At 39.9% G+C, this 23,457-nt stretch overlaps 1 protein-coding gene across 5 annotated transcripts in view; it reads left to right on the forward strand.

The window, feature by feature from the left end:
- Positions 1-23,186, forward strand: part of LOC119659470 (maternal protein tudor) — a 37,642-nt gene extending 14,456 nt beyond the window's left edge. The window contains exons 2-11 of one of the 5 annotated variants that reach the window (XM_038067766.1): positions 2,390-2,560; positions 2,610-2,754; positions 2,818-2,885; positions 2,999-3,077; positions 8,782-10,300; positions 10,356-10,433; positions 10,557-11,356; positions 11,423-11,651; positions 11,706-11,905; positions 18,816-23,186. In XM_038067766.1, the coding sequence (XP_037923694.1) occupies positions 2,390-2,560; positions 2,610-2,754; positions 2,818-2,885; positions 2,999-3,077; positions 8,782-10,300; positions 10,356-10,433; positions 10,557-11,356; positions 11,423-11,651; positions 11,706-11,905; positions 18,816-22,885 (7,359 nt within the window). In that variant the 3' untranslated portion in view covers positions 22,886-23,186. Of the gene's footprint in view, positions 1-2,389; positions 2,561-2,609; positions 2,886-2,998; positions 3,078-8,781; positions 10,301-10,355; positions 10,434-10,556; positions 11,357-11,422; positions 11,652-11,705; positions 11,906-18,815 lie in introns of all 5 variants that reach the window. The other 4 variants (XM_038067850.1, XM_038067605.1, XM_038067687.1 and 1 more) reach the window with 4 other exon arrangements.
- The last annotated feature ends 271 nt before the right edge of the window (positions 23,187-23,457 follow it).

The following is a 23,457-nucleotide window of genomic DNA, read 5'->3' on the forward strand; positions in this document are numbered from 1 at the left end:
GAAGTCCACCAATTCGATATCCCTAAAAGCTGTCTGGCGTCCTGACCTACGCCATCGCTCCATCTTAAGCAGGGTCTGCCTCGTCTTCTTTTTCTACCATAGATATTGCCCTTATAGACTTTCCGGGTGGGATCATCCTCAACCATACGGATTAAGTGACCCGCCCACCGTAACATATTGAGCCGGATTTTATCCACAACCGGACGGTCATGGTATCGCTCATAGATTTCGTCATTGTGTAGACTACGGAATCGTCCATCCTCATGTAGGGGGCCAAAAATTCTCCAGAGGATTCTTCTCTCGAACGCGGCCAAGAGTTCGCAATTGACGTTACAATACCTAAAAATTGATCAATGATCGCAAGAAGCTGAGAGCTCAGTTGATGACTGCAAGCGCTGAAGCTCTGCTACCGTAAGTATGAGAAGTGCAGCCAAGTTAGCGCCATTGCAAAAGAAATTTCACCATTGTGCTGGTAAATGAAGCAGAAGCTGCCGCAAATAAAGATTTCATCGAAAGCATCATGAAAGAGGTTGCAGGTAATTGTCCCTTTCGTGTGCCTTTCGATAACCCTGTGAAGGATTTTAAAGATAATAGATTAGTAGTCGCAGAGATAAAAGAAACATTTAACCACGATTCTCAATCATACTATATAACATTCCATAAAGTACTACCTCTTTTGGATGATATAGTATGCCACAATAACATGTGGATACGGGCTGCTCCTTCAAATAAAAGAAATATTATCATTGCCAAACGCACTCAAATGGAGTAATGCCGACAGGCTTGACGGTCTCCTTGCAGAACTCTTTCATGTAGCGCCTGTAATGTCTACAAAGTGTTTTTTCCATTCATTTGTAAATACTAGGGATCAGATCTTCCTCAATGAGTGAAAGAAAGAGATGATCATTAAGATTCCGAAAAAGGGCAGACGTATTGAGTGTGACAACTGGAGGGGTATTTGCGTGCTTCCTGCTGTCGTGTAGAGATTAACTGAAATCTTTCTGAATCGCATCAAGTAATATCTTGAAAACAGTTTGGTTTCCTTCCTTTCCTTCCGCAGCGAACACATCACTCCGTCTCGGATGAATGTGAAGTTACTTTGTTAGAGTATTCGCAATGTGTCGATGCGCTCCGACACAGCGTTAGCCCTTCTTACAATATAAAATTAATTAAATTATATAGAAAATAATTCCTTATTCTAGTAAATAGATGGAATTTATTATGGAAGCATTGTGGTAAGGGTACTTTGTTTAAAGTTAAGGAACGCGACCACTGATATTGATGCGACAGTTTTTCTTCACCCACTGGAACTGACAACAGATTTAGTATAATGATAACGACTCCGACCGACAACATATGGAAAAAGAAAGGTAGTCCTGCGGAATGTTCAAATTACCGTCCGATCCTGTTACTTTCCCATACCTTGGAGATTTTTGAACGCATTCTTGACAACTTATTCGCGAAATCGTTGAAATAACCGTGAATCAAGCCGGATTTGTCAAAAACTGCGGAACTACTGACACAATACACGCTGCCCGGTTACTCATGGTTACATTGCATTTCTCGATCTAGCGCGTTTGACAGTGTGCCACACAAACTCATCTTATATACTTTACAACAACACTTAGTGCCAGAAGAACTCGTGCGCTGGGTTCAATTGGTGTACCAAAACCGTCGTCTCTGTTGGTGTTCATCAAGGAAGCGCCTTCTCATCACTCCTCTTAGTTCTTCCTATTGATACCATCACATGGGACATCCAACGTCCAGTGCCAGATACACTACTTTATGCAAATTATGTTTTCCTAGCATCTAATAGCAAAAATGACCTCGAGCAATTTGTCGAAAAATGGAATGATCGCCTCATACAACACGGTCTCAGATTGAATCTGAATAAAACCGAATTTTTGAGACCGATCCGCATCAAACAGGTACACCCACTGTCAGCGGCAGCGACCTGCCCAGAACTGAGCGGTTTAAATAACTCGGTTCAACGCTATCAACCAATGACGAACTGCGCTATGAAATTGCTTCACGCATTAACGCAACCTGGATTAGGTGGCGTTTCACAACTGATGTTCTTTGTGATCAACGTATTAACGAACGTCTCAAATCTGAGTTTTGGCCGACTATAAAAGACGATGAACTGCGTCTTGCGGTAATGTAGACGAAGATGTTTCGTTGGACTAGTGTCGTGACATGTTTTGAACACATCCGAAATGCACTCATACATTTACACCACAAAGACGAAAAATATCTGATTAATTAAAGTAGCATATTCGATTACCTAAATGTGTAACCTTTTTAGTGAATAAAAGTCATTTCATTTCAAACATTTTAAGTGCAAATAGATAAATTTCATTTTGTTTGTTATTGATTTTTTTCTTTCAAGATTCGATTACTGAATTTCCAAAGTCGGGAGGTGGAAATTATACAAACAATGCCAACTCAGGCAACTCCCTTTATTCTAACAGGGATTTATTGTCAGTGGACACCGCAACAAATGAATGAATTGAATGCAGATCTTGGTGGGCAACTAGTAACTGCTCTCACGGACGCAAAGGTGTGTACATTTCGAAGTACAACTAGAATTAATTTATTGTAATTCACAGTTTTCTATATTGCAGCTCGGTACCTTTACGTTCATAACGATAATTTGGCGTAATGAAAATCTCGTAAATTATTTAGTCCACATAAAGAAGTTTGGAACTTTGATAAGCTTAGAAGAGCAAACAAATACATTTTATACAATATTAAGTAAGTCTCAAAGGCTTGTGACAAAACCGAGTAATTTAACCGCAAATACTCATTCAATTAAAGCAAAATCGCGTGGCTTGGTGCCCGTACGACAATTGCATTCTGCAATCCCTCCGCCTCAAGTAAATTTGGTTAGTATCTTTTATCCTACCCACGGATGGGTATCGTGGTGACGGTTATTTGTACATATTGCAAAAGGTATGCAAATTTCTTTCTAGTCTATTTACAAAATTTCATCTTCCAGACACCGATTAGTTGCCCAATACCGCCTCCAATTTCAATACCACATACTATGACATCACCGATAATACAAGCACCGCAAGGTAAGTGCGAAAATGAAAAGTAAACCTAAAATATGAAGCAGTTTATTCGGACGGGTTGTTATTGCAATAAAATCATTTTCCATTTTTTTGTTAATCCATTGCAATGTTTATTTACTATCATCGGGTGAAAAGGAAAACTAATAATGTGACCGAATTCATTTTCTCCGAAAATTATATTTCTGAAAAACAAATATTAACGTAAGATTATTTAGATATATTTGTTAACAATCTATTTAAACTTAGACTATTGTAAAAAGAATCCGCTATAAGAATATGTTTTTCGCAATCATCATATCACGACAATCAGTGCTCAGAAGTTCCAAATATTCTAGAACCGCGGCAAGGTCGATCATTTCATTACTTTCAATGAATTCTTGGCTTGCAGGGATATCCCATTGCTCCATCAAAGATCCGGGTAGACTGTTCTTCGTTACTTCAATCAAATTATCGGCCCATATTGAGCCTAATTTATCAATTTATGTGTAGGCACGATATCGCTCAAAGATATCGTCCTTCTATAGGCGTTAGAATGGCGTGGATGCGTATGTATAGGAGACTATGATGAAATAATCTCTTTTCAAGATGTACACATATATATGTGATATATAACTTTATAGGGATTTTAAATCCTCCCATGAGCGCGTGTAGGTTCGTACTACCCATTCTATCACAGGCGTCTGAAAATACTACGCTGGCATTTCTACTCACCGGTTCTCTGATTCTGTTCGATGTTCTCGAATCTCTTGCAGATTAGGGCGTTTCGCATCTCTGCATGTGATGTGTACTCGAAAGATCCTTCGACGTCCAAAAAGCGCCGATGAGGTTATTTCTTTGGTTTCTTTAGCATCGCATAATAATTCAGTTGATTGTTCTCTCCGGTAAGCATGTTTAGCAGGATTAAGGGATTATGCAATTCCTTCACAGAATTTCCTGAAGTTGTATTGCATTGTTTCGTTGATTGTGTTTACTGTAATATGTCAATGTGTTTTTGTACCTTGACCAATTCCCCTGTTGTTTCGTGCAATTGAAGATTTTGCGTCTTATATGCGTCAATGGCAACTCTGTTAAAGTCTTCCATTGCAGTCTTCAGTTCCAGAGCGTTCAACCTCCAGTTCTTAGCCACCCATTCAAAAGAGTATTGCATAGGGTTATGTGGTGTTTGATGCTGGTCACAAATTTTGTTGCGTTTCCTACATTATACTTCTAATCTATTTTAGTGTTTCCTGTTCACTTCTTGGTGGAGTATAGAGTATCCACACAGTCAGATTGTGTTTCAGTTTCACAGTCATCACATTTAACGCTGTGCAAGTGATAAGCTCACAGTAGTGAGACAAACACAAGACGAACACAGACCTCATTTATTCCTCGGAAAGAACGACCGGTATTCGAAAACAGAAAGATTGGGAGGTTGACGCTCTACCCCCTCAACCATCACGTCGTCAACTAATCTCTAATCTATTGCTAAAGATAAATTCAAGAAGATACTCATTTCTTCAGTTAATGTCGTTGTTTCCCCAGATGTCATGCATTAGCATTGTAGCTGAGGAGAAGTGCTAGCCCATGTTTTCGTGTTTATTGTCATATTCAGAGGACAAATTATCAAATTATTAGCGATTAAAAAATATATATATATATATATTTTTTTTCAATTTAGGAAAAAAAATTTAAAATTAATCATAAATATAAAAATATAGCGATTTCGCTTTTCTAATTTTTCACGATGAAGTATTGGTTACGGTTCACAATTATTCAAAAATATGCACCATGCATTCAAACGTCACTTAGCGGCAAATATCAACTCTGCGCCCCTGATATGCCAATGGAGCAGTGAAATTCATTTTTATCGATGTTTTTACGCGAAAATTTTGTCTGCGATTGGCAAAAATAACCAAAAAACAGAAATATCGTCGTCAAGACATGCTCAAATTGAAATTTGAACCAGAAAGGGAAATTCTATTGGGAACCTACTTTGAAGGGCCTCACTGAAAGATAGCCATATCATGACCAAAAACTAGCTAGGCAACCAAAAAGACATTGGAATCTGAAGCCCAATATATTTTGTTGCTTTCTAAACAAGCCCGATATATTTTGTTGCTTTCTAAACAAAACCGATATGTCTCTCACGCAGGGTCTGCCTCGTCTTCTTTTCCTACCATAGATATTGTTTTTATGGTAGGATAGGTATCTGTGGCCGCTTCGAGGAGCCCAATTAGCGCTGTCGTGCGCGGTTTTGAGGCCACAAACTCCTACGATCGTGACTGCTGTTATGAAAACAGGGAGGCTTCAGAAGCAGCTCGTACATTCTCGAAGGAAAGCAGCTCTCCCGTTCTGCAGCTAGAAATCTCTCTGAGGTCCCCAAAGAATGGTTCACCCAATGTCAGCCTGGCTGTAGGTAGAGCTGGGCAATCGCAAATGAATTGCCTGAGAGTTTCGCCCCTTCTCCACAGCTTGGGCAATGCGAATTGTAGGGTATGCCAAGCCTGGCGGCATGGTGCAGATCGCGGTAATCTAATATGCATTTGCACGCGTCTGGCACAGGAGCTCTCATGTTATGTTATAAGCGGGGCAAATCCTCCTTGACTTGGCACAGGTAGTGCGCTTTCGCCATCTAAGATCCGCGGCTACTAAGTAGTGCTACTAGAATCCGCTTTGACAGTCACTAGCGAGACACCGATTGTATCCGCCGAAAGACTGCCAAAAACAAAGCCAGTCCGTCACCCCGCTCATTCCCCTATATGTCCCTATGCTCGGGAATCCAGAGGAGGTTCACCTTGAACGTGCCACACAGATTGCTCAGCGAAAAGGCCTTAATGGCCACTTGGCTGTTGGTCAGAATGGCTATGTTACGCTTAGTACTCGGATCATGCTCCAGCCATCAGCAGACTTCCAGTATCACTAGTATTTCCGCTTGGAAAATACTGGCGAAACTTGGGATATACACTGTATATTCGAAAAAATCCACGCACCGACTCCACAGATCAACTTTGATCCATCAGAGAAGAACTCTGTGTCATAACCTTGTAACAAGCTGCCGGTCTTCCACTTTGCCCTGGTTGGAAAGCCCACAGTACAGTTTGTTATGAAGTTCAGCTTGCGTGTGGCATACTCCGCGGAGAATGTCCAGATGTCCCGAGGTACTTCATCTAAAATGTTACTATAGCCGTAGGGTTTCGCTGTCTACCATCGGGACTCACGTAATCTAACGGCACTGCACGCTACAGCGTATTTAATGAATAGGAAATGCAAGAGCACGTTGAGAGTGTTTGTCGGGCAGGGCTGCAGAGCGAGCTCCAGTAGCACTTGCACACGCGTTTCTTTGAATCCTATTAAACTTCGTTCTATTGTACTTTTTGTTCAAAGCTTTCCACCATACAATAGAGCCGTACGTTAGGCTTGGAAGCACCACAGCGGTTTACATCTAGAGAACCATCCTCGGTCGGAGACCCCATTTCTTTGCAAAGGTTCTCTTGCAGGCCTTCTTTACCGTCAGTTCTATGTTCCAGCTCCAATTTAGCTTTGGATCCAGGATTACACTCAGATACATTACTTTAAAGGAAAGAACCAATTCTTGTTCATTCAGCCGTGGTAAGTGGGATTCAGGTACCCAGTCTTGGCGATGAATAGTATCAGTTCCGTTTGGTTGGGTATGCGACCCATAAGCACACCTTTCGTGCAACGCTGCTTCCATGATGTCGCTCATAATGGACGGAAACACCCTTGACACTAAAATCATCGGCATACAACACTATCTTCATCCCGCTGCTGTCCAATATTCGCAAAAATTTCGTCCATCATTATTAACCAGAACATCGGAGGATGAGGTGTCTCTGTTCATGGCTCTCCTCAAGTGGTGGCCTCCCAAAACCATGGATATAATCCAATGCATAAGGTACCCAATCCAATATTGGCTTCCTTGATATTGTCCTTACACACCACAAACTATTGAGCCGGATTTGGTCCACAACTAGGCTGTTATGGTATCGCTCAAAGATTTCGTTGTTATTTACGCTACGAAATCGTTTATAATTTTATAGGGGGCCAAAAATTTTTCGGAGGATTCTTTCCGAGGAATAAATGAGGACTGTCAAGATGTACGGTAAAGTAAGAACTTTGGCCCTATGGTGAGACGTTTCAAGCGGAGTCTGTTTTTTTTTAAAGCTTAAAATGAGTGGATTTCATCGTCGTAGTTGTTATCGGTTGTGCTTTTCAATTTAGATAGGAGAAATTATCAACAGCCTCAAAGCTCTGTAGCTGTAGTCCCCTCTGGGCATATGGGGCTATCCGAACCAGCAAGATAGCGGAGAATTTCTTATAGATGGTACTCAGCAACGTAATATCTCTATGATTGCTACACTGCGTGATCTCTTTCATTTTTTGTATGGGACAGATAATACCTCTTTGCCAGTCGTCAGGCATTGATACACTGTCCCATATTTTGACCATAGGAGATCAATTTTCTCCTCCATGCAGACCATAAAAATGCCATCGGCACGCAGTATTTTCTTGAGTCAGCACTATGTTTGTCCTTGAAAATGCTCTTGCAATTTCTGCAGATGTATCTTTTGCATGATGCTCAATTAATACTTTGAGTTCTTCCCCAGAGGTCCAAAAGTAAAACAGAGTTGCACACCAATTATAGGATGAAGCTGAAAACTTTGGACACATGCGATCTTCATCGCAGTACCCTTCCTTTGCTTGGAGGGGGGATGTTACCGAATCTTTGGTGAAGATCCAAAGCGAAACGGTTAAGAGGTCCAGAAGTTCCTCCGTCTCCATTCGCTTCGCTTTTAACTCCCCGAGATTTGTTCCTTGGGGGTGGATTTGTTGGGATGCATTCCTCTTTTGTGGGCTGATCTCTGCTGCATCCTCTTCTTCGATTCCGTTGTTGAAGGCTAAGGTCTACACTGAGACTTCATAAGGGCCTCTTTCGGTCTCAGGCCGTTCTTCAGATAGACCGTTTAGTGTTTACACCACTGAAGCTTGTTTCCTTCCTGACGTTAGATCTCAGACGTACTTTTTCTGGTTTATCTTTTGGTATTAACTTTTCTCAATTGATCCCCATGATTATGGGAGGTAGGAAGTCCGCCATGCGATAGTCCCCCATTGCATGAGTCGATTAAGTATCAGTGAAGAGCCGCTCGAGTACAGTAAGCTACCCCTGATTCCAAATTATCCAAGGGATTGCGGGAGGTATTTTCCGAATGTTCAGTCTGGATTCGTAGCGCTTAGTTAATAGTAGAGTCACCTCGTACAGGACTTTTACCACGCACTAACAATCATGGTATTGAGAGGCTTGGCTCCTACAAACCACGTATCAGCCCCTCGCAGCTATGTTCCGCATCAGTCTATCCGGTCGTCCACTGCTATAAACACGAAGCAGTGGACGACTATTTTATTAGTTCTGCTCATATAACTTCGGATTCAAGCGACTTATGATACATTGCACAAGTGCTTTCTTCAATAGTTAGTGGTGGGATTAGTATTTCATCGTCGTTAGTTGACAGGATTTTCAAATCGCCACGCTGGTTGTTACGCAAATCATCAAAATGTTCTACCAATCGATGTAACATGCGCATGAACACTCACTCATCCATTTTCATGACAGGGAATGCAGCACTATGTACTCCCGCATCTTGGTCACGCTTCTTTCCTTCCTTGTATCTAGGAAAAATACGAATGAAATTGAATTAAAATGTATTTTCAGTTATCCGGATGCCGTATAAAAAAGTGGTGTCGCCCAATCGGCGCAATGATATCTCGACATTGTCATCACCGCCGAAGCGATCCGTAGTCACCTTTAAGTCTAACACACTGATGGTTTCAAATTTTTACGATGTATATTGTTGTTTTGTTGAGAATGGGCCGTGTGTTTTTTCAGTTCATTTAAAATCGACCACAGAGGAACTTAACGAAATGATGAATGAAATCGAAAGTATCCCATTGTCGAATTTGAGCGAACGACCGTCAATCGGTATGGCTTGCATAGCAAGATATTCCGAAGACAATCATCTCTATCGAGCCGTGATCATGACAATAAAGCCAACCTCATGTCAGGTAGCCTACGTGGATTATGGTAACACAGAGAATGTACCATTCGCAGATCTTTATGAGATTCCGACAAGCCTCTTAGATCAGAAAATCTTTGCAATCAGGTTCGCTTTATCCGGTTATAAAGAGCTGGAACCGCTTGATGATAGTTTGAAGAATGCTTTCAAAGATATGGTCTTACACAAGGATTTACGACTGAAAGTCATGCCCTTAGAAGGTCCTCCGTTAGTGCAGTACTGTGAATTGTATGATGGCAATATCAACATTTTAGAGGCTTTGAAAAAATACAAAAATAGAAAACTTTCATATTCATCACCGCCTCCGCTAAATAATAATGACGTCGTTGTAATACGTTATGTAGAGTCTCCAAAGAAGTTTTTCATTCAAAAAGTTGATAGTATACGGGCTTTTGAACAAATGATGGACGATTTATTTTTATATTGTAAGAAACGGAGTACTCCACTACAGAAATTCACAAAAGGCTCTGCATGTGCAGTGAAATTTGAAAACGCTTGGTATCGGGCGGAAATTTTGGGAATGAATCAAAACCGAATACACATCCGCCATGTAGATTTCGGGAATGAAAGAAATGTGGAACCCGGTCAGCTCAGTGCGATTTCGGAGCGTTTAGTTAAATTTCCAATTCAAGCCACAAAGTGCTGCTTGAAAGGATTTGAAAACACAGAATCTCTTAGTGAATCAGCCACAGTGCAGCTAGAAATGCTGGCCGAAAATGAGAACAACGAACGGAGGCATTTCAAATGTCAAATTTATCAAATCCAGGAGGATGGAACTATTTTAGTAAACCTAATCGATGAAAAAATGAGGCCAGAACTGAATCTAATGAAACGTCTGTACAAACTCAGTATGCCTTTTAATAAGTACATTGGTTTAGAGAAAGAAGAATACCCCTACCAGCAGAACCTTCCGGCAATGAAACCTGTCCCAGATTTTATAACAACGCCGCTGATTTACAACTCGACCTCATCTAATGGGGAAGAGCCCGGAACCACTAATCAGTTGAATACTGATTGGGATGTTAGGAGTTCCCACTCCGCGGCTTCCAGTGACTCAAAGGATCGTTCAAGTCCTTCTGATTATCAACGAGACAATCGTCGCCAAAACCACCACAGTCCCAATTCGCAACGCCAATTTAAGGATAATAGCAACAAAAGGTAAAGTTTATTAATTTCCATAGTCGAACGCCCTTTATGCGGCCTATATATTCAGGGAATCGCCATATACAACTTTTAAAGGGAAAAATAGTAATTTACCTCCGCGCTTCCAGAAGCAGCAGGAAGAAAATAGGTAATTTATTTTCCAATTTGCGTAGAAGGGAGCATGGAGAGTGGGTTGAGTTACAAGGAATGAGATAATATTAAACAAGCGATTAATATTTACTTATTTATATTTTTTCTCAAATTCCTTTAGAAAATTCAAAGAGAATCGTCTCAGCAATTCCTACGACCAAAAACATTATAATTCCAGTTCGGACAGCTATAAAAGTCCGTCACCCATTCTTCAACAGCAAGTCATGCCCCAATCTATGACCGGTGACAGCGAATGGGAGACAGAACCACAAAAGTTGTTAACTTCTTCAAAAGTGTCAAGTTCGCCTTTGATAACGACTCGCGAAGAATATGTTTCCCTTAAGTATACATATCCACGCTCTGATCTTATCGTACCATCGCGAGAAGAAGTTATCCTCTGCTGGTGGGTGTCGCCCCATCAATTCTATACACACAACTGTACAAATGTTTCCAAATTCGAGATTTTGATGCGAGACATACAGATATTTTACAAGAACAAACCTCCAGCCACCAATCAATCTTTTGAAGTCGGTTCGAGTATTATCGCTCGTTATCATAAGGACCAGGTTCTGTATCGAGCCTTAATATTGGCCCACAATGAAGCCTTACAAAAGTACCGAGTGGAGTTCGTTGACTTCGGAAATCAGGCAACAATCACACCAAATGATATTTGGCTTTTGGAAAAAAGATTCAGTGAATTTCCAATTATGGCACAACTTTGTGGATTCGAAAATGTCGTTTCGAATTTCGAACATAGACAAATTACAAGTCAAGTGGAAAAGTATTTGAAGCCGGAATTAAAGCTGTTTTGCAACTATCAGCGGAAGGAAAATAATATGTGCTACGCAGATATTGAAGTGAATGGACGGTCCCTACGCGATTTGCTGGTGCAAGACGGTTCACTATCCGTCGTTGAGCCAAGTAAGTTGTAATTCGCATCCTCTACTTGGTTGTCAATCATCACCATTTTATTTTATTTTTCCTTAGATCTTAGCCTTGAAATGCTATCGGGGCAACAGATACGTATCAAAATCGTGTCCATAAAGGATTTGCTCAATTTTCAAATAGAAATCGAGGGATGCAATTTGAAACTCATGAGCTCATATAACGATATTAAATTTGTGAAATCGAATGCACATCTCTCGACGGAATTTAAATCCAACTATGAAGGCAAATGTTGCATCGCAGATGTTATAGATGTATCGAAGGAAAAAATGTAAGTTGACGAAAGCAATGCAGTAATTTCACTCATTTCGAAAAATTTTCATAGATTGATGCTGCAACCTATTATACCATTATTCATCAACGACATATCGAAGAAAATTTGTGAATATCCAGTTGTCTACCGTGAATTTGATGTGAAAGTTGCGTTCATCGAAACGGAAAATATCATCTATGTTCATCCAACTGTTGTTGAGGAAAAACTTGGTGAAATGCTGGATGCAATGTATAACTTTTACAGCACACAAGGTAAGTTTTACTTAGGAATAAATTTTATTCGTGACGATAATGTTTTAATAATGATTTTGTTTACTTGGGATAAACCCTTGTACTAAAATTATACTTGAACTGCTTTTTAAAACGGTAGAATTCATAATTTTACTTTTTTGGAGTGGTTGGTTAGACTTTCGTTCTTTTTTGGCTATAAAATGATATATGAACAAATACCATATTTCGGAAATCAGTTGTCCGTTTCCTCAGTATTTGTCTTCTTAAATGTATAATTGAACAAGTCGGGAAACCGCAAGCTAAACGCTTCAGGTACGAAAGGTTTTGTGTATTTCTTTGTACGTAGCACGTAATATATCCATATATTATGTGAGAGTATCCACTTTCGGGTGATATTGACATTCATAGTCTGCAATTTTCAAAGAAGCAACAAATTTGAGGTATTATAACTTTGTTAGTAATAGTGCGATTTCCACCAAACTTGGTAAGATCATGCTCTATATTATAGCCTATATCACTGCAAAATTTCATGGTACTAGGATGAACTTAAGGGGGGTTTCTAGCCAATTACAAAAAATGGTAGTAATATACTATTATTAACTTTATTTAAACAGATATCGAGATGGAAGGTATTTCGGAGCCCAGGCACCATATAGTGGCAGCCTCCTGATTTTTTTCGGATTTTTCGGTTTGGTAGTTTCTGAGAATGGCCCCCTTAAAGAAGTGATCACTTTCAACCCCCCGCGCTCCCCACCCTTCCAACGAATGTCAAAACTAATCGGCTAATAATCGGCTTTGAAAAGTACTAATTGAGACCTTTCATTTGATACCCCACATGACTATATTTGATGAAAAAAAAATTTACACCCCCCCTTTTGCATGTATGGGGACCCCCCCTTAAATTCGACGTAGAAGGATGTAATTCACTGCATGCGTGAGCGTTCACAGTTCCCACCTTTCCACCAAATTTGGTGTCAATCGCTATAACCGTCTCCAAGAAAAATGCGTGTGACGGACAGACAGACAGACGGTAAACCGATTTTAATAAGGTTTTGTGTTTACACAAAACCTTAAAAAGGAGGAACTTTCTTTAATTTTCTCAGTGTTGGCAGAAGCGAAAAAAAACGGTAGATGTAACAGGAAGCTCGTAAATGGTACCTTTGCTTTAGCCTACGCCGTTTATGTTATGTGTAGTACTTATAATAATAATAATCGTTGGCGCAACAATCCATGTTGGATCAGGGCCTTGAAGTGTGTTAGAGCAGTTCATTCAAGACCGTAACGGTACACTACAGTACACTGTAGGAGGCAATGTGGTCAGCATTGCGCTCACCCGAGATTATTACCCTGATTTGACTCAGGTATTCATTCACAGCTGAGTCGACTGGTATCCGACGTCAAATCACGATACAAATTCCACTGCCACCAGTGAGATTTGAACCTCAACCTTCCGTACGACAGCCTAGCACCCTAACCACTCAGCTATCCGGACACTAGTAGTACTTATGCATGGCTTATAATGCGTCTAATTACATAATATCATGCGATATGTTGTGGCTAACAAAAACACGATTTCGTGAGAAAGAAGGAGAAATGATTTCAATACGCGATTTTGGAATGAAAATGTTCAAATGAAGATCTTTGAAAAGAAACGCCTCTACCGTAAGTTTCTCGACGATAAAACGGTGGACAACTGGCAAATTTACAAGAATGCCAAGATAATGGAGATGAAAACGCTGCGTTGGACTAGTGGCGTGACACGCCTTGATCACATGCGAAATGAAGATACCCGCGATCGATATGGGGTTGCACCGATCATGGAAAAATTGAAAGAGGCATCTTCGATGGCATCATCGTGTAATTCGAGCTAACGAGAATTCAATTGCCAAGATTGGCCTGAACATGGAAGTCGGTGGTAAGCGACCAAAAGCCCGGCCGAAACAATGGTGGCTCAATGTGTTGGATGGTGATTTGAAAGCCTCTCGGCTGCATCCACATCAGGCATTTGATAGAATAAAATGGTGTAACCGATCACTACGAAAGCATGTGAACGGGACTAAAGAAAAAGAAGAAAAACAAAAACATTGGTACACGATGAAAAATTATTCTAGTAGAAGGGAAGTTGAAGAAAAAAGGCCGAAATAAAACCAAAGTATTTATTTTTAAGTAATGAACGTAACGACCACTGAAGCAAAGAAAATTACTATAAGCAAGTGCAACAAAAGTGTTGGCATACCAGGAAAAATAAACAAATTCTAATGAAAATCAACGAGATACAAATTTTGATATCAACTTTAATATTGTGTATACCCTTGGCAGCTATAAAAGATTGAGGGAAATTTCGTTCTAAGTCAAGCGCAATACCTTCCGAAGATAATTTTCGAAATAATAAAAAACTTGTTGTTTCTTTTTCGTTGGTGTGTATATTTATTCTTGCAAATATCGATATTTCGGGAACCACTTGTTCCCTTCATCAGTGCAAACAAGTCTGCTGGATGCTTGTGAGTGGCTCTACCAGCCCTTTAAGTATTATCTTTGATTTTTGAGACACCCTGCATTTGATTGAATTGTGGGACCAACTCAATAATATATTGAAGAGATCTCATCAGGTAGGCATTGTTATTGCACCATCTTAACCTTGTTAGCACTGATGAAGGGAACAAGTGGTTCCCGAAATTTCGGTATTTGCAAGAATAAATATCCACACCAACGAAAAAGAAACAACAAGTTTTTTATTATTTCAGATAATTAATCATTTCACTCAGATAAATTTTGGTTTGGCGCTTAGGGACCTGGAGTTCGAACAAATGCTGCCGGATGTTCAAAAACGTTAAGGTTTGTTGAAAGAATACTATATACAGGAGATTTAACTCCCAGTGCATTCTTTAAAATTTTATAGAGACAGGAAATCGGGACCGCGATCCCACTTGCGGGACCGAAATTCCGTGCCTAAGGGCTGGTGTTAGTGCCCACATCAATGCATTGCTGCATCTGTCGTTAACAATAGATATTGCACAGCTGCAATCCTCCAATATAGCAGCATTAAACGGAAATACGTAGATAAGAAATTTGGCATCTCAAGAGGCTGGTTGTAGTTTCCATAATATTGTCAGCTACAGATATTGTACCTAAATCGTCTACGGCTCCCCTAGATGCCCTGTCCTCAGTCTGGTTCAAATCATGCAGAAGTATACCATTCAGCAAACATGCTCGATATTGTGGGGAGTTCTTGACGGATTCTCTCATTAGTCTGCCAAAACCACCAGGGCCTCTATATATATTAAATAGGTAGGATGGTCCAAGCCTAAATGCTTGACATTTAGTGCTTGCATGAAGTAAAATCTGAAATTGTAACAATTGGGGGAGGGAGGGGGGGGGAATAATCTAGTTGAGGTTTTTATGAGGGTAACACTTTTTGTCGGAAATGTTTGGTTGCTTACTAAACGCCTAAAATTGTCACACTTTTTCACTCTCCACCAAAAAAATTCAAAACCAAAATTTCAGCAGAAAAAATCATGGCATCCGTGTTTTACACCATAAAGATATAATTTTGATCTGACTTAGGAGAAGATCATTAACGCGGCACAATACTGTGAGACCCCAAAAAAAATTAAAAAACGCGATTCAAAATGAAAGGAGGCGCATGCTGAGAAAGAGATGCAGTAATACATCTACTTATCTCCAATTGATTCTTGTTATCGACCGAGAAAAGTGGTAAACTCACGTTATCGATACATTTCTCATCCATAATGATGAGCAGCTGAAGAGGTAGAAAGAACTCTTCACCACGATTCTGAAATATATATGAACAATATGGCAAGCCATCATAAGATGAAGATGCGAACTGGTCGTCTGACAGCAACGAAATTATCTTTGCCATCAAACCACTTAAACGGAGAAACGTTTCCACTGTTTACTTGCACTCATTTGTAAATTATGGGAATTTCATTAAGATTTCGAAACAGGCACCCGATTTCGATAGCACAAACAGGGCGTGCATCTGGAATAGTCTACACAGAAGAGCATTCCAGATAATAGAATTATTAATGTTGATCAAACTATTGAAGATGAAGAATTCGAAGTACGAAGCGGAGTCCGTCAAGGTTGCTGCTTATCACCGAGGAGGTGTAGGAGGTATTCAATGGATGATCTCATCTTTCTTCAAACATTTCAACTACGCTGATGACATCTACTTGCTCTATTATTGAAGCAGGGCGAGATATTGAATTTGGAGAGGGTAGTAAGCAGAGTTAGACAGTTGTTTCTGGCGAATTTGATGTCGCTCGACGTATTTGAGTTCATTTTCGCTTTTTGACCCAAAGTTTAGAAATGCAACTATTTCAGTACTAACATTAAGTTGAGGGTGTTCCGCGCCATAGTTCTCTTTCTGATGGAAGTAACACATCGAAAGTTGCCGTTTCTAGAGAGAAGACCAACCTGTTATTGACAGTTCACATAAACAACTATTTTCGATTATTTATGCACTGTCGAATTATCTGAATCAGTTCATGAATACTATCGGAACCATGATCCAGGAGATATCAACAATCTAAAATCTAATGTTGCAGATTCTTTTAAATAAAAAATAAACACCTTCAGATCACTGCTAAAATATCCTCTTCTAAACTCATGACATTGATCTGTTTCTAAATTCGGAAACTCACTTCACAGAAGAAAGTAGCAAGTTCATTGTTCCCGGCAATATGCTTTATGATGCTAAATGCCCTGGAGAAAAAGCCATAGGCGGAACAGCGATTTTGATTAAATGCCGGCACAAACACTATCCACTGGAAGTAAAATATCGGTACTTCATTCAAGCAACCTCGCTATGCCTGCAGATATGGTCAGGAGAACTTGTCATATCATCGGTTTCTTACTGTTATTAGTTTATTAGTGTCCGGATAGCTGAGTGGTTAGAGCGCAAGGCTGTCGTACGGAAGGTCGCGGTTCAAATCTCACTGGTGGCAGTGGGATCTGTATCGTGATTTGACGTCGGATACCAGTCGACTCAGCTGTGAATGAGTACCTGAGTCAAATCAGGGTAATAACCTCGGTTGAGCGCAATGCTGACCACATTGCCTCCTACAGGGTATTGGAACCCTGTAGTGTACCATTACGGTCTTGAATGAAGTGCTCCAATATGGATTGTTGCGCTAACGATTATTATTATTAAAATAAGCCAAAGTACAATAACTCTCAACCTGGACTGACGAACAAATCCAAAAGCTGGCAAACATTCAAAAAGAAAATCAACAATAGTGTTTCGCTGGACGTTCGATTAAGGAGTAAATTTCACACCGATGAAGTGCTTGAGCGTTTCAATAAAATTTTACTTTTCAAGCCGCCTCTATTGCAGCACCAAATACTTCGAAGAGAGCCCAATTTAAAGAAGTCTATTCATCGACAATTTTAAAGCTTTGCGGGATAAAAGAAGAATACGAAGGGAATAGCAACTACATAGGTCTTCCCAAGCAAGAAGCAGACTCAATCAAACATAAAACAAATTCGGCGCTTATGGAGGATCTGGAGCCTGATTTTCAACGAATTCTTAACGGGCTGTTTGTTTCTAAGTCCAGTGACTATTCATTGTGAAAAGCTGATAAAAAGATGAATAGGCCAAAGATCAGAGAGCCCCTACTAAGAACTACCACATGAAATTGGGCTAAAAGTAATGAGGACAGAACCAAAATATTCGCAGCCCACTTGAAAGGAGTATTTCAACCAATCCATCTACAAAGATCATTTGAGCTTCTCAGTGGTCCAATGAGCACCACGCTAAGCCACCCGCAAACTTCCCTGAAAGATGTTGAAAGTATTACTAACAAAAAAAAGTCAACCCAAGAAAAGCTCTAGGGTATCATTTAGTTGCTTCTTTCATGTTAAAACAGCTGCCGTAGAAGCTCTACTGTGCTACATTTTCAAGGCAATTTTAAGGATCAGATATTTCCCGAATTGTTGGAAGAATGCGATTGCAATAATGATTCCTGGAAAAGATGAAACTCAAGTCAAATCGTACAGATCGATAGGTCTTCGTCCTACAATATCGAAAATATTCCAAAAACTGCTACTCCGGAAACTGACAGTAACGTGATACCTGGTCATCAATTCAGAATAAGAAAACAGCACAATACAATAGAACAAGTCCACCGAATTGTATCAGAAATAAACAAAGCTCTCGAAGGCAGAACATATTGCACAGCAGTGTTTCTAGAAGTAGCGCAAGCAATCGATAATGTTTGGTACGAGGGGCTTATAAACAAAATTAAACAACTATTACCTGAAATCTTTGGAAACACGGCATAATTACACTCAGACTATTACCTGGTTAATTTTTGTTTAGGGATTGAGGATTCCTAAGTCCGCATGGACCTGACGTCGGATCGGACCAAATGGGTAGCAACTTACTCCCACTCTTTATAATCCATGGGCTCCTTTTTTTTAGGTTTAACACCCAAAGTTCAAAAATTAAAAGAGGAGGAGGAGGGGCAGCGTCTGCGAATCAAGTCACTTCTGCCCTGGTACGAAACCTTAGCCGCCTTCTTCCCTCTTTTCCCTGGTTGTTTCCATAATCTATTAACATCGTATTTAATGAAACCCCGGATCCATACATTGCCGAGAACCGACTACAATGAGGCCTTAGTTGACGCTATTCTCCACAAAGGGATTTATAGCAACCATATCAAGTATCGCCGGAAAACAGTACTTCTACATTACCAACGAGTTCTCTGCCAAATTGCCTTGCTTTAACTTCGGCCCATTTGCATTTATTTTTCCGGGATTGGCTTTTCATTTATGTGGGAGAATTTTCGAAATATTTTTGGTAACATGTAAAGAACTTGGGTCTAACATGTATCTATTTCGAGTTTCCACGTTAGCAGACATTATCTATTCAAGCTGTAACATGATAAATCAAATTCATTTCTATTTTTAGGTTTGCCTTTGAAGCATTACAACGTGGGAACCCTGGTCGCTGCCCTATCTTCAGACGGAAATTGGTACCGTGCTAAAATCGTATCATTTGATAGCAACAATTTCAGTGCAGAAGTATATTACCTGGATTACGGAAATATCGAGTTAATCGAAAATAAAGACAACATTCGAGAACTTGATCAACAATTCTATGAATGCAGTGCCTTAGCAATTCGCTTTTACTTCCCAATCAAAAGCAATAAAGCGAATGACACCGCAGTAGATACAATTAAGTCACTAACAGAAAACTATGTACTAACGTTGTCAATTGTGGAGCGATACCAAGGGTGCTGGATAGCTGATATTCAGTCAAACAGCCACTCCCTCATAAATGTATTGAAAAATGACTATTCGCTGACCAATGGCATAGACATCGAACATGCCAAAAACATTATTGATAATGATACCTCGGTCGAAATTATTCCTCAAAGTCCTGACATATCTAATAAAACCCAATCCTTCGAGGCAGAACCAGTTACAGCTGTTTCCAGTGTGACAGAAGTTGGCAACACAGCCTCTGGCATCGTTACCACCAACGAGCGGAACGAAGTCCCTGAAGTTCCTAATGATATGACAGCCGGCTATTTGAGTCATTGTGATAATCCTGGACGATTCTTCTTACACCTCGCTAGTACATATCCTGAACTCCAACAGTTGCAAGACAACATTCAGATTGTAGCCGGAAGTTTACCTCCACTAATGACGTCAGTCACTGGGGCTTTATGCATCGCTCTTTATACTGTCGATGAGACCTGGTATCGGGCGAAAATAATCGATAGCGAGATAATGGCTGTACAGTTCATCGATTACGGGAACACAGATGTGCTTACGGATAGTTCATATGTGAAGGAGATGAATGAGGCATTTGCCGGTATCCCACCATTTGCCATTCCTTGTGCATTGCCCATTTCTCCAAGAAACACAACAGACTGGGTTGATGAAGCTAACAACATATTCAATGAGGCTTATGATAAGACTGTGTACTTCAGCTACATCACTCAGAATCCGAAAAAGAACTATGTGAACCTGAAAATCGATGGGCTGAACATAGCGGAAAAACTGATAGCTGATGGTCTCGCAAGAAAGTTGGAGGTCTTGAAATCAGGGGAAAATGGCTTCGTGAGCCATATCAATAGTCTTTCAGACTTCTATATCCAAATGGAGTCATACGCAGATGGCTTGGAGTTGATTGCAGGGCACCTCTCGGACTACGAAAACTTTAATGTCCTTACTGATAACTCTGTAGGAAATGTATGTGCTGCAATTTTCCCTGAGGATAACTGTTGGTATCGTGCCAAAATCTTGTCGCACACTCCAGATGGAACAGAAGTTTTATTTATTGACTACGGAAATACGGCTATAACGTCAGAACTGCGGGAAATTTCAACTGAGATAGCCAATCTCCCATTCCTGTCTAAGAAATGTTCCCTCCGGATGCCTGACCACATTCTTGGTTGGTCAGATGAAGCTGAAGCTATGTTCCATGAACTGTCTGCAATGGGAGAAACTGTTTTCGTCGTAGAACTTATAGAGCCATCGGATCACGCTATTATCGATTTGTATATTGGAAAGAGGAACATTCTAGAGGATCTCGAACCACTATGTGATAAGCGACCAAATATTGAAATGGATCTCAATTCAAGCATGGGTAAGGATGATTTCGCTTTGCACGAAAGCATCCATGAACCGAAATTGGAAGAGGTGGGCATCAGTCATGTTAGTTCTCCCACTGATTTCTACGTTCATTTGTTGTCCGAAAAGGACAAATTGGATCAAGTCCTAGAAGCATTGAACTGTGGTGAACTGGGTGAGCCAATACCAAAGCCCGAAATTGGAATGATTTGCAGCGCATTGTTCAGTGACGATGGAGCTTTCTATCGAGCCGAGGTGTTGTCGATCGACGAAAAAGAAGGTAGCAAGGTCATTTTCATTGACTACGGGAATACAACAACAAGTAAAGAACTCTATGCGCTACCGAAAAATTTAAATACGATTCCCGCTCTAGCCTATCAGTGCACATTAGATCCGCATGGACCTTTAGACCTTGAATCAAAATCAACCGTAGGACGTTTCCAACAAGTAACTAACGAACTTGCCGAAGATATACTCAAAATTGATATAATAAATCGCTCAGTGAGACCTTGGGTAGTATCTCTACAATGTAATGGTTTAAATATCTATGATGAACTGGAGCGGTTACACACTACTGAAAACCGTGAAGAAATCTCTTCCAATAGCGAAAGCATTGCAAAGGGTATAGTTGGAGATGTAATTGAAAATGCTGTGTCAGAAATTCAAGTATGTCACGAAATGGTAGAGAAAGTTGTAGATGATGCGATGAATTCAATCTTGGATGGGAAACAGCCTTTAAAGGGAGATATGAACCAAAGCAAAATTGATCAGGAAGATGTTACCATGATTAGTTCCAGTAATATGGATTCTAGTCACGATAAAGGAAAGAAAGTAAGTGATGATTTTGAATCTACTGTCGGTTCGAGTAATTTCGCCCTAAATGAGAAGACGGCAACAACAGATGTGAATTCGAAATCTGGTGTGATTTTGAATGTAACTGTAACTCAGGCGTATGATGTACATGATTTCTATATCCGTCTATGCTCGGATGAAGGCAATCTGCAAGATATACAGGCACAACTTCAGAAATGTTCGACGCTTGAGAAGTTTGAAAAGCCGGAAGTTGGGTGCATTTGTGCGGCTTTAGACCCCGAACAGAATATTTACAATAGAGCTAGAGTCATTTCTATACAACAGAATGGCGAATATCAAGTTGAACTAATCGATTCAGGAATTCGCTTTTGTACTAAAGATTTGCATAGTTTGCCTGATGATTTAAAGAAAGCACCTGCACTAGCAAAACGTTGTGCACTTAAAAACATCGACAAAAGTCAGCTTGAAAAATCGAAACTATTCAAACATTTCATTGAATCAAATTCAACCAAAAAATATCAAATGACCGTTTTCGATGTCTCACGGGATGTCTGGATTGTAAGTCTTTCCTCTAACGACGTAGACGTGCAAGACGAACTGGAAGCAATAGGGATCGTTCACGAAGTAATAGATGCCTCTGTTGAAGAAATGTTCAAAGATGCTGTTGTGAGCCATACAAACTCCCCTAATGATTTTTACATACAATTGTCCGCTGATGTAAAGAATCTGGAACAGATAACTGAAAGACTTTACAGTGCCGTGAATTTTGAAAAAATTTCTGATCCAAACGTAGGAATGCTGTGCGCAGCACTTTTCCCTGATGACGGGGCTTTCTATAGGGCTCAAATACTCTCAATTAGCGATGACAGTTCCTTTGAAGTTCTATTTATAGACTTTGGTAACGTTTCAATCAGTGATGATATACGTCTCCTTCCTGATGATCTTGGGAAAATTGAATGCATCGCGAAGCAATGTGCATTGGAAAATACTTCAGAGATTGACTTTTGGTCACAGGAAGCATACGAGGCCTTTAGTGCTCTAGTCGCGTCCCATTTGGGCGAAACATTCCAAATAGAGGTCAAGTCAAATACTAATTCTCCGTGGATTGTAAAACTATTTTATCAATCTTCGGATTTACACGACGACCTGAAGAAACTAATGCAAGAACAGCAAACCTTGGGAATTAATGATTCGTCCGACGTTTGGGAGGAGGCAAAAGACTCTAGCGGGGCTATTATTGCCAATGAAATAATTGAAAATTTAATCGATAGACTTGCTCTACCCAATGGTGACGGATCGAAAGAATCCACCGAATCTATTGCAAATGATGCTAACCTTAACGATACATCCAATTCGGAAATGTCTGCCAGTAGCGCTCTGACCTGCGATCAGTTAGCTCAACAACTATGGGATGGACTACACAAACTTGGCATAACTGACTCAAATTTGTTGCAGAGGAGCAGTAGTGCGTCCAATTTATGTGATAACAAACTTTCAAAAACTTCGAATTCTGTCACAGCTTTATTATCTGAACAAAGTGATCCAACACGATCTAAATCTGTTGAATGTTTTATTGATAATAATTAAGAAGTGGAACAAGCTATTCATTGCGAAAAATATATAGTTTATGAGAAACAAGAGAAAATCTAAAAGCAAAAACAAAGTGAATATTTCTGGATGAATTCGATTTTTTTTATTTGTTTTTTACTGTTTTGAGTTTCATTCTATTGAGCTATTGAAATAAGCTATTTTTTATCGTTAAACAACAGAAGTCTAGTATACTAAAATCAAATCTATGTATTACATGCTATATTATATAAAAACCATACTGAGTTGCTTATGTTTCATTATTCTACGTATTTTACTAATAAAAGTGTTTGAAAATGTGTGGAATGCCTTTTGATTGGTTAAAAAAATCCCATAAGTTGTTCCCCGTACAAATTTGGAACTTCACGATCGATGCACAATGCAGGAGCCTTTCAAAATTCTTTATTTTCTAAATCCACGGCACGTATTCTTTTTCTATAATAGATATTGCCCTTGTCGACTTTCCGAACTAGATCATCCCCACCCAAACGGAATAAATGACCCGCCCACCGCAAACGGATTTTAGCCATAACCAAACGGTCATGATATCGCTCATAAACTCTTCGTCAATA

The sequence above is a fragment of the Hermetia illucens genome, chromosome 1, assembly GCF_905115235.1.
Source record: "Hermetia illucens chromosome 1, iHerIll2.2.curated.20191125, whole genome shotgun sequence".
NCBI classification, from domain to species: Eukaryota; Metazoa; Arthropoda; class Insecta; order Diptera; family Stratiomyidae; genus Hermetia; species Hermetia illucens.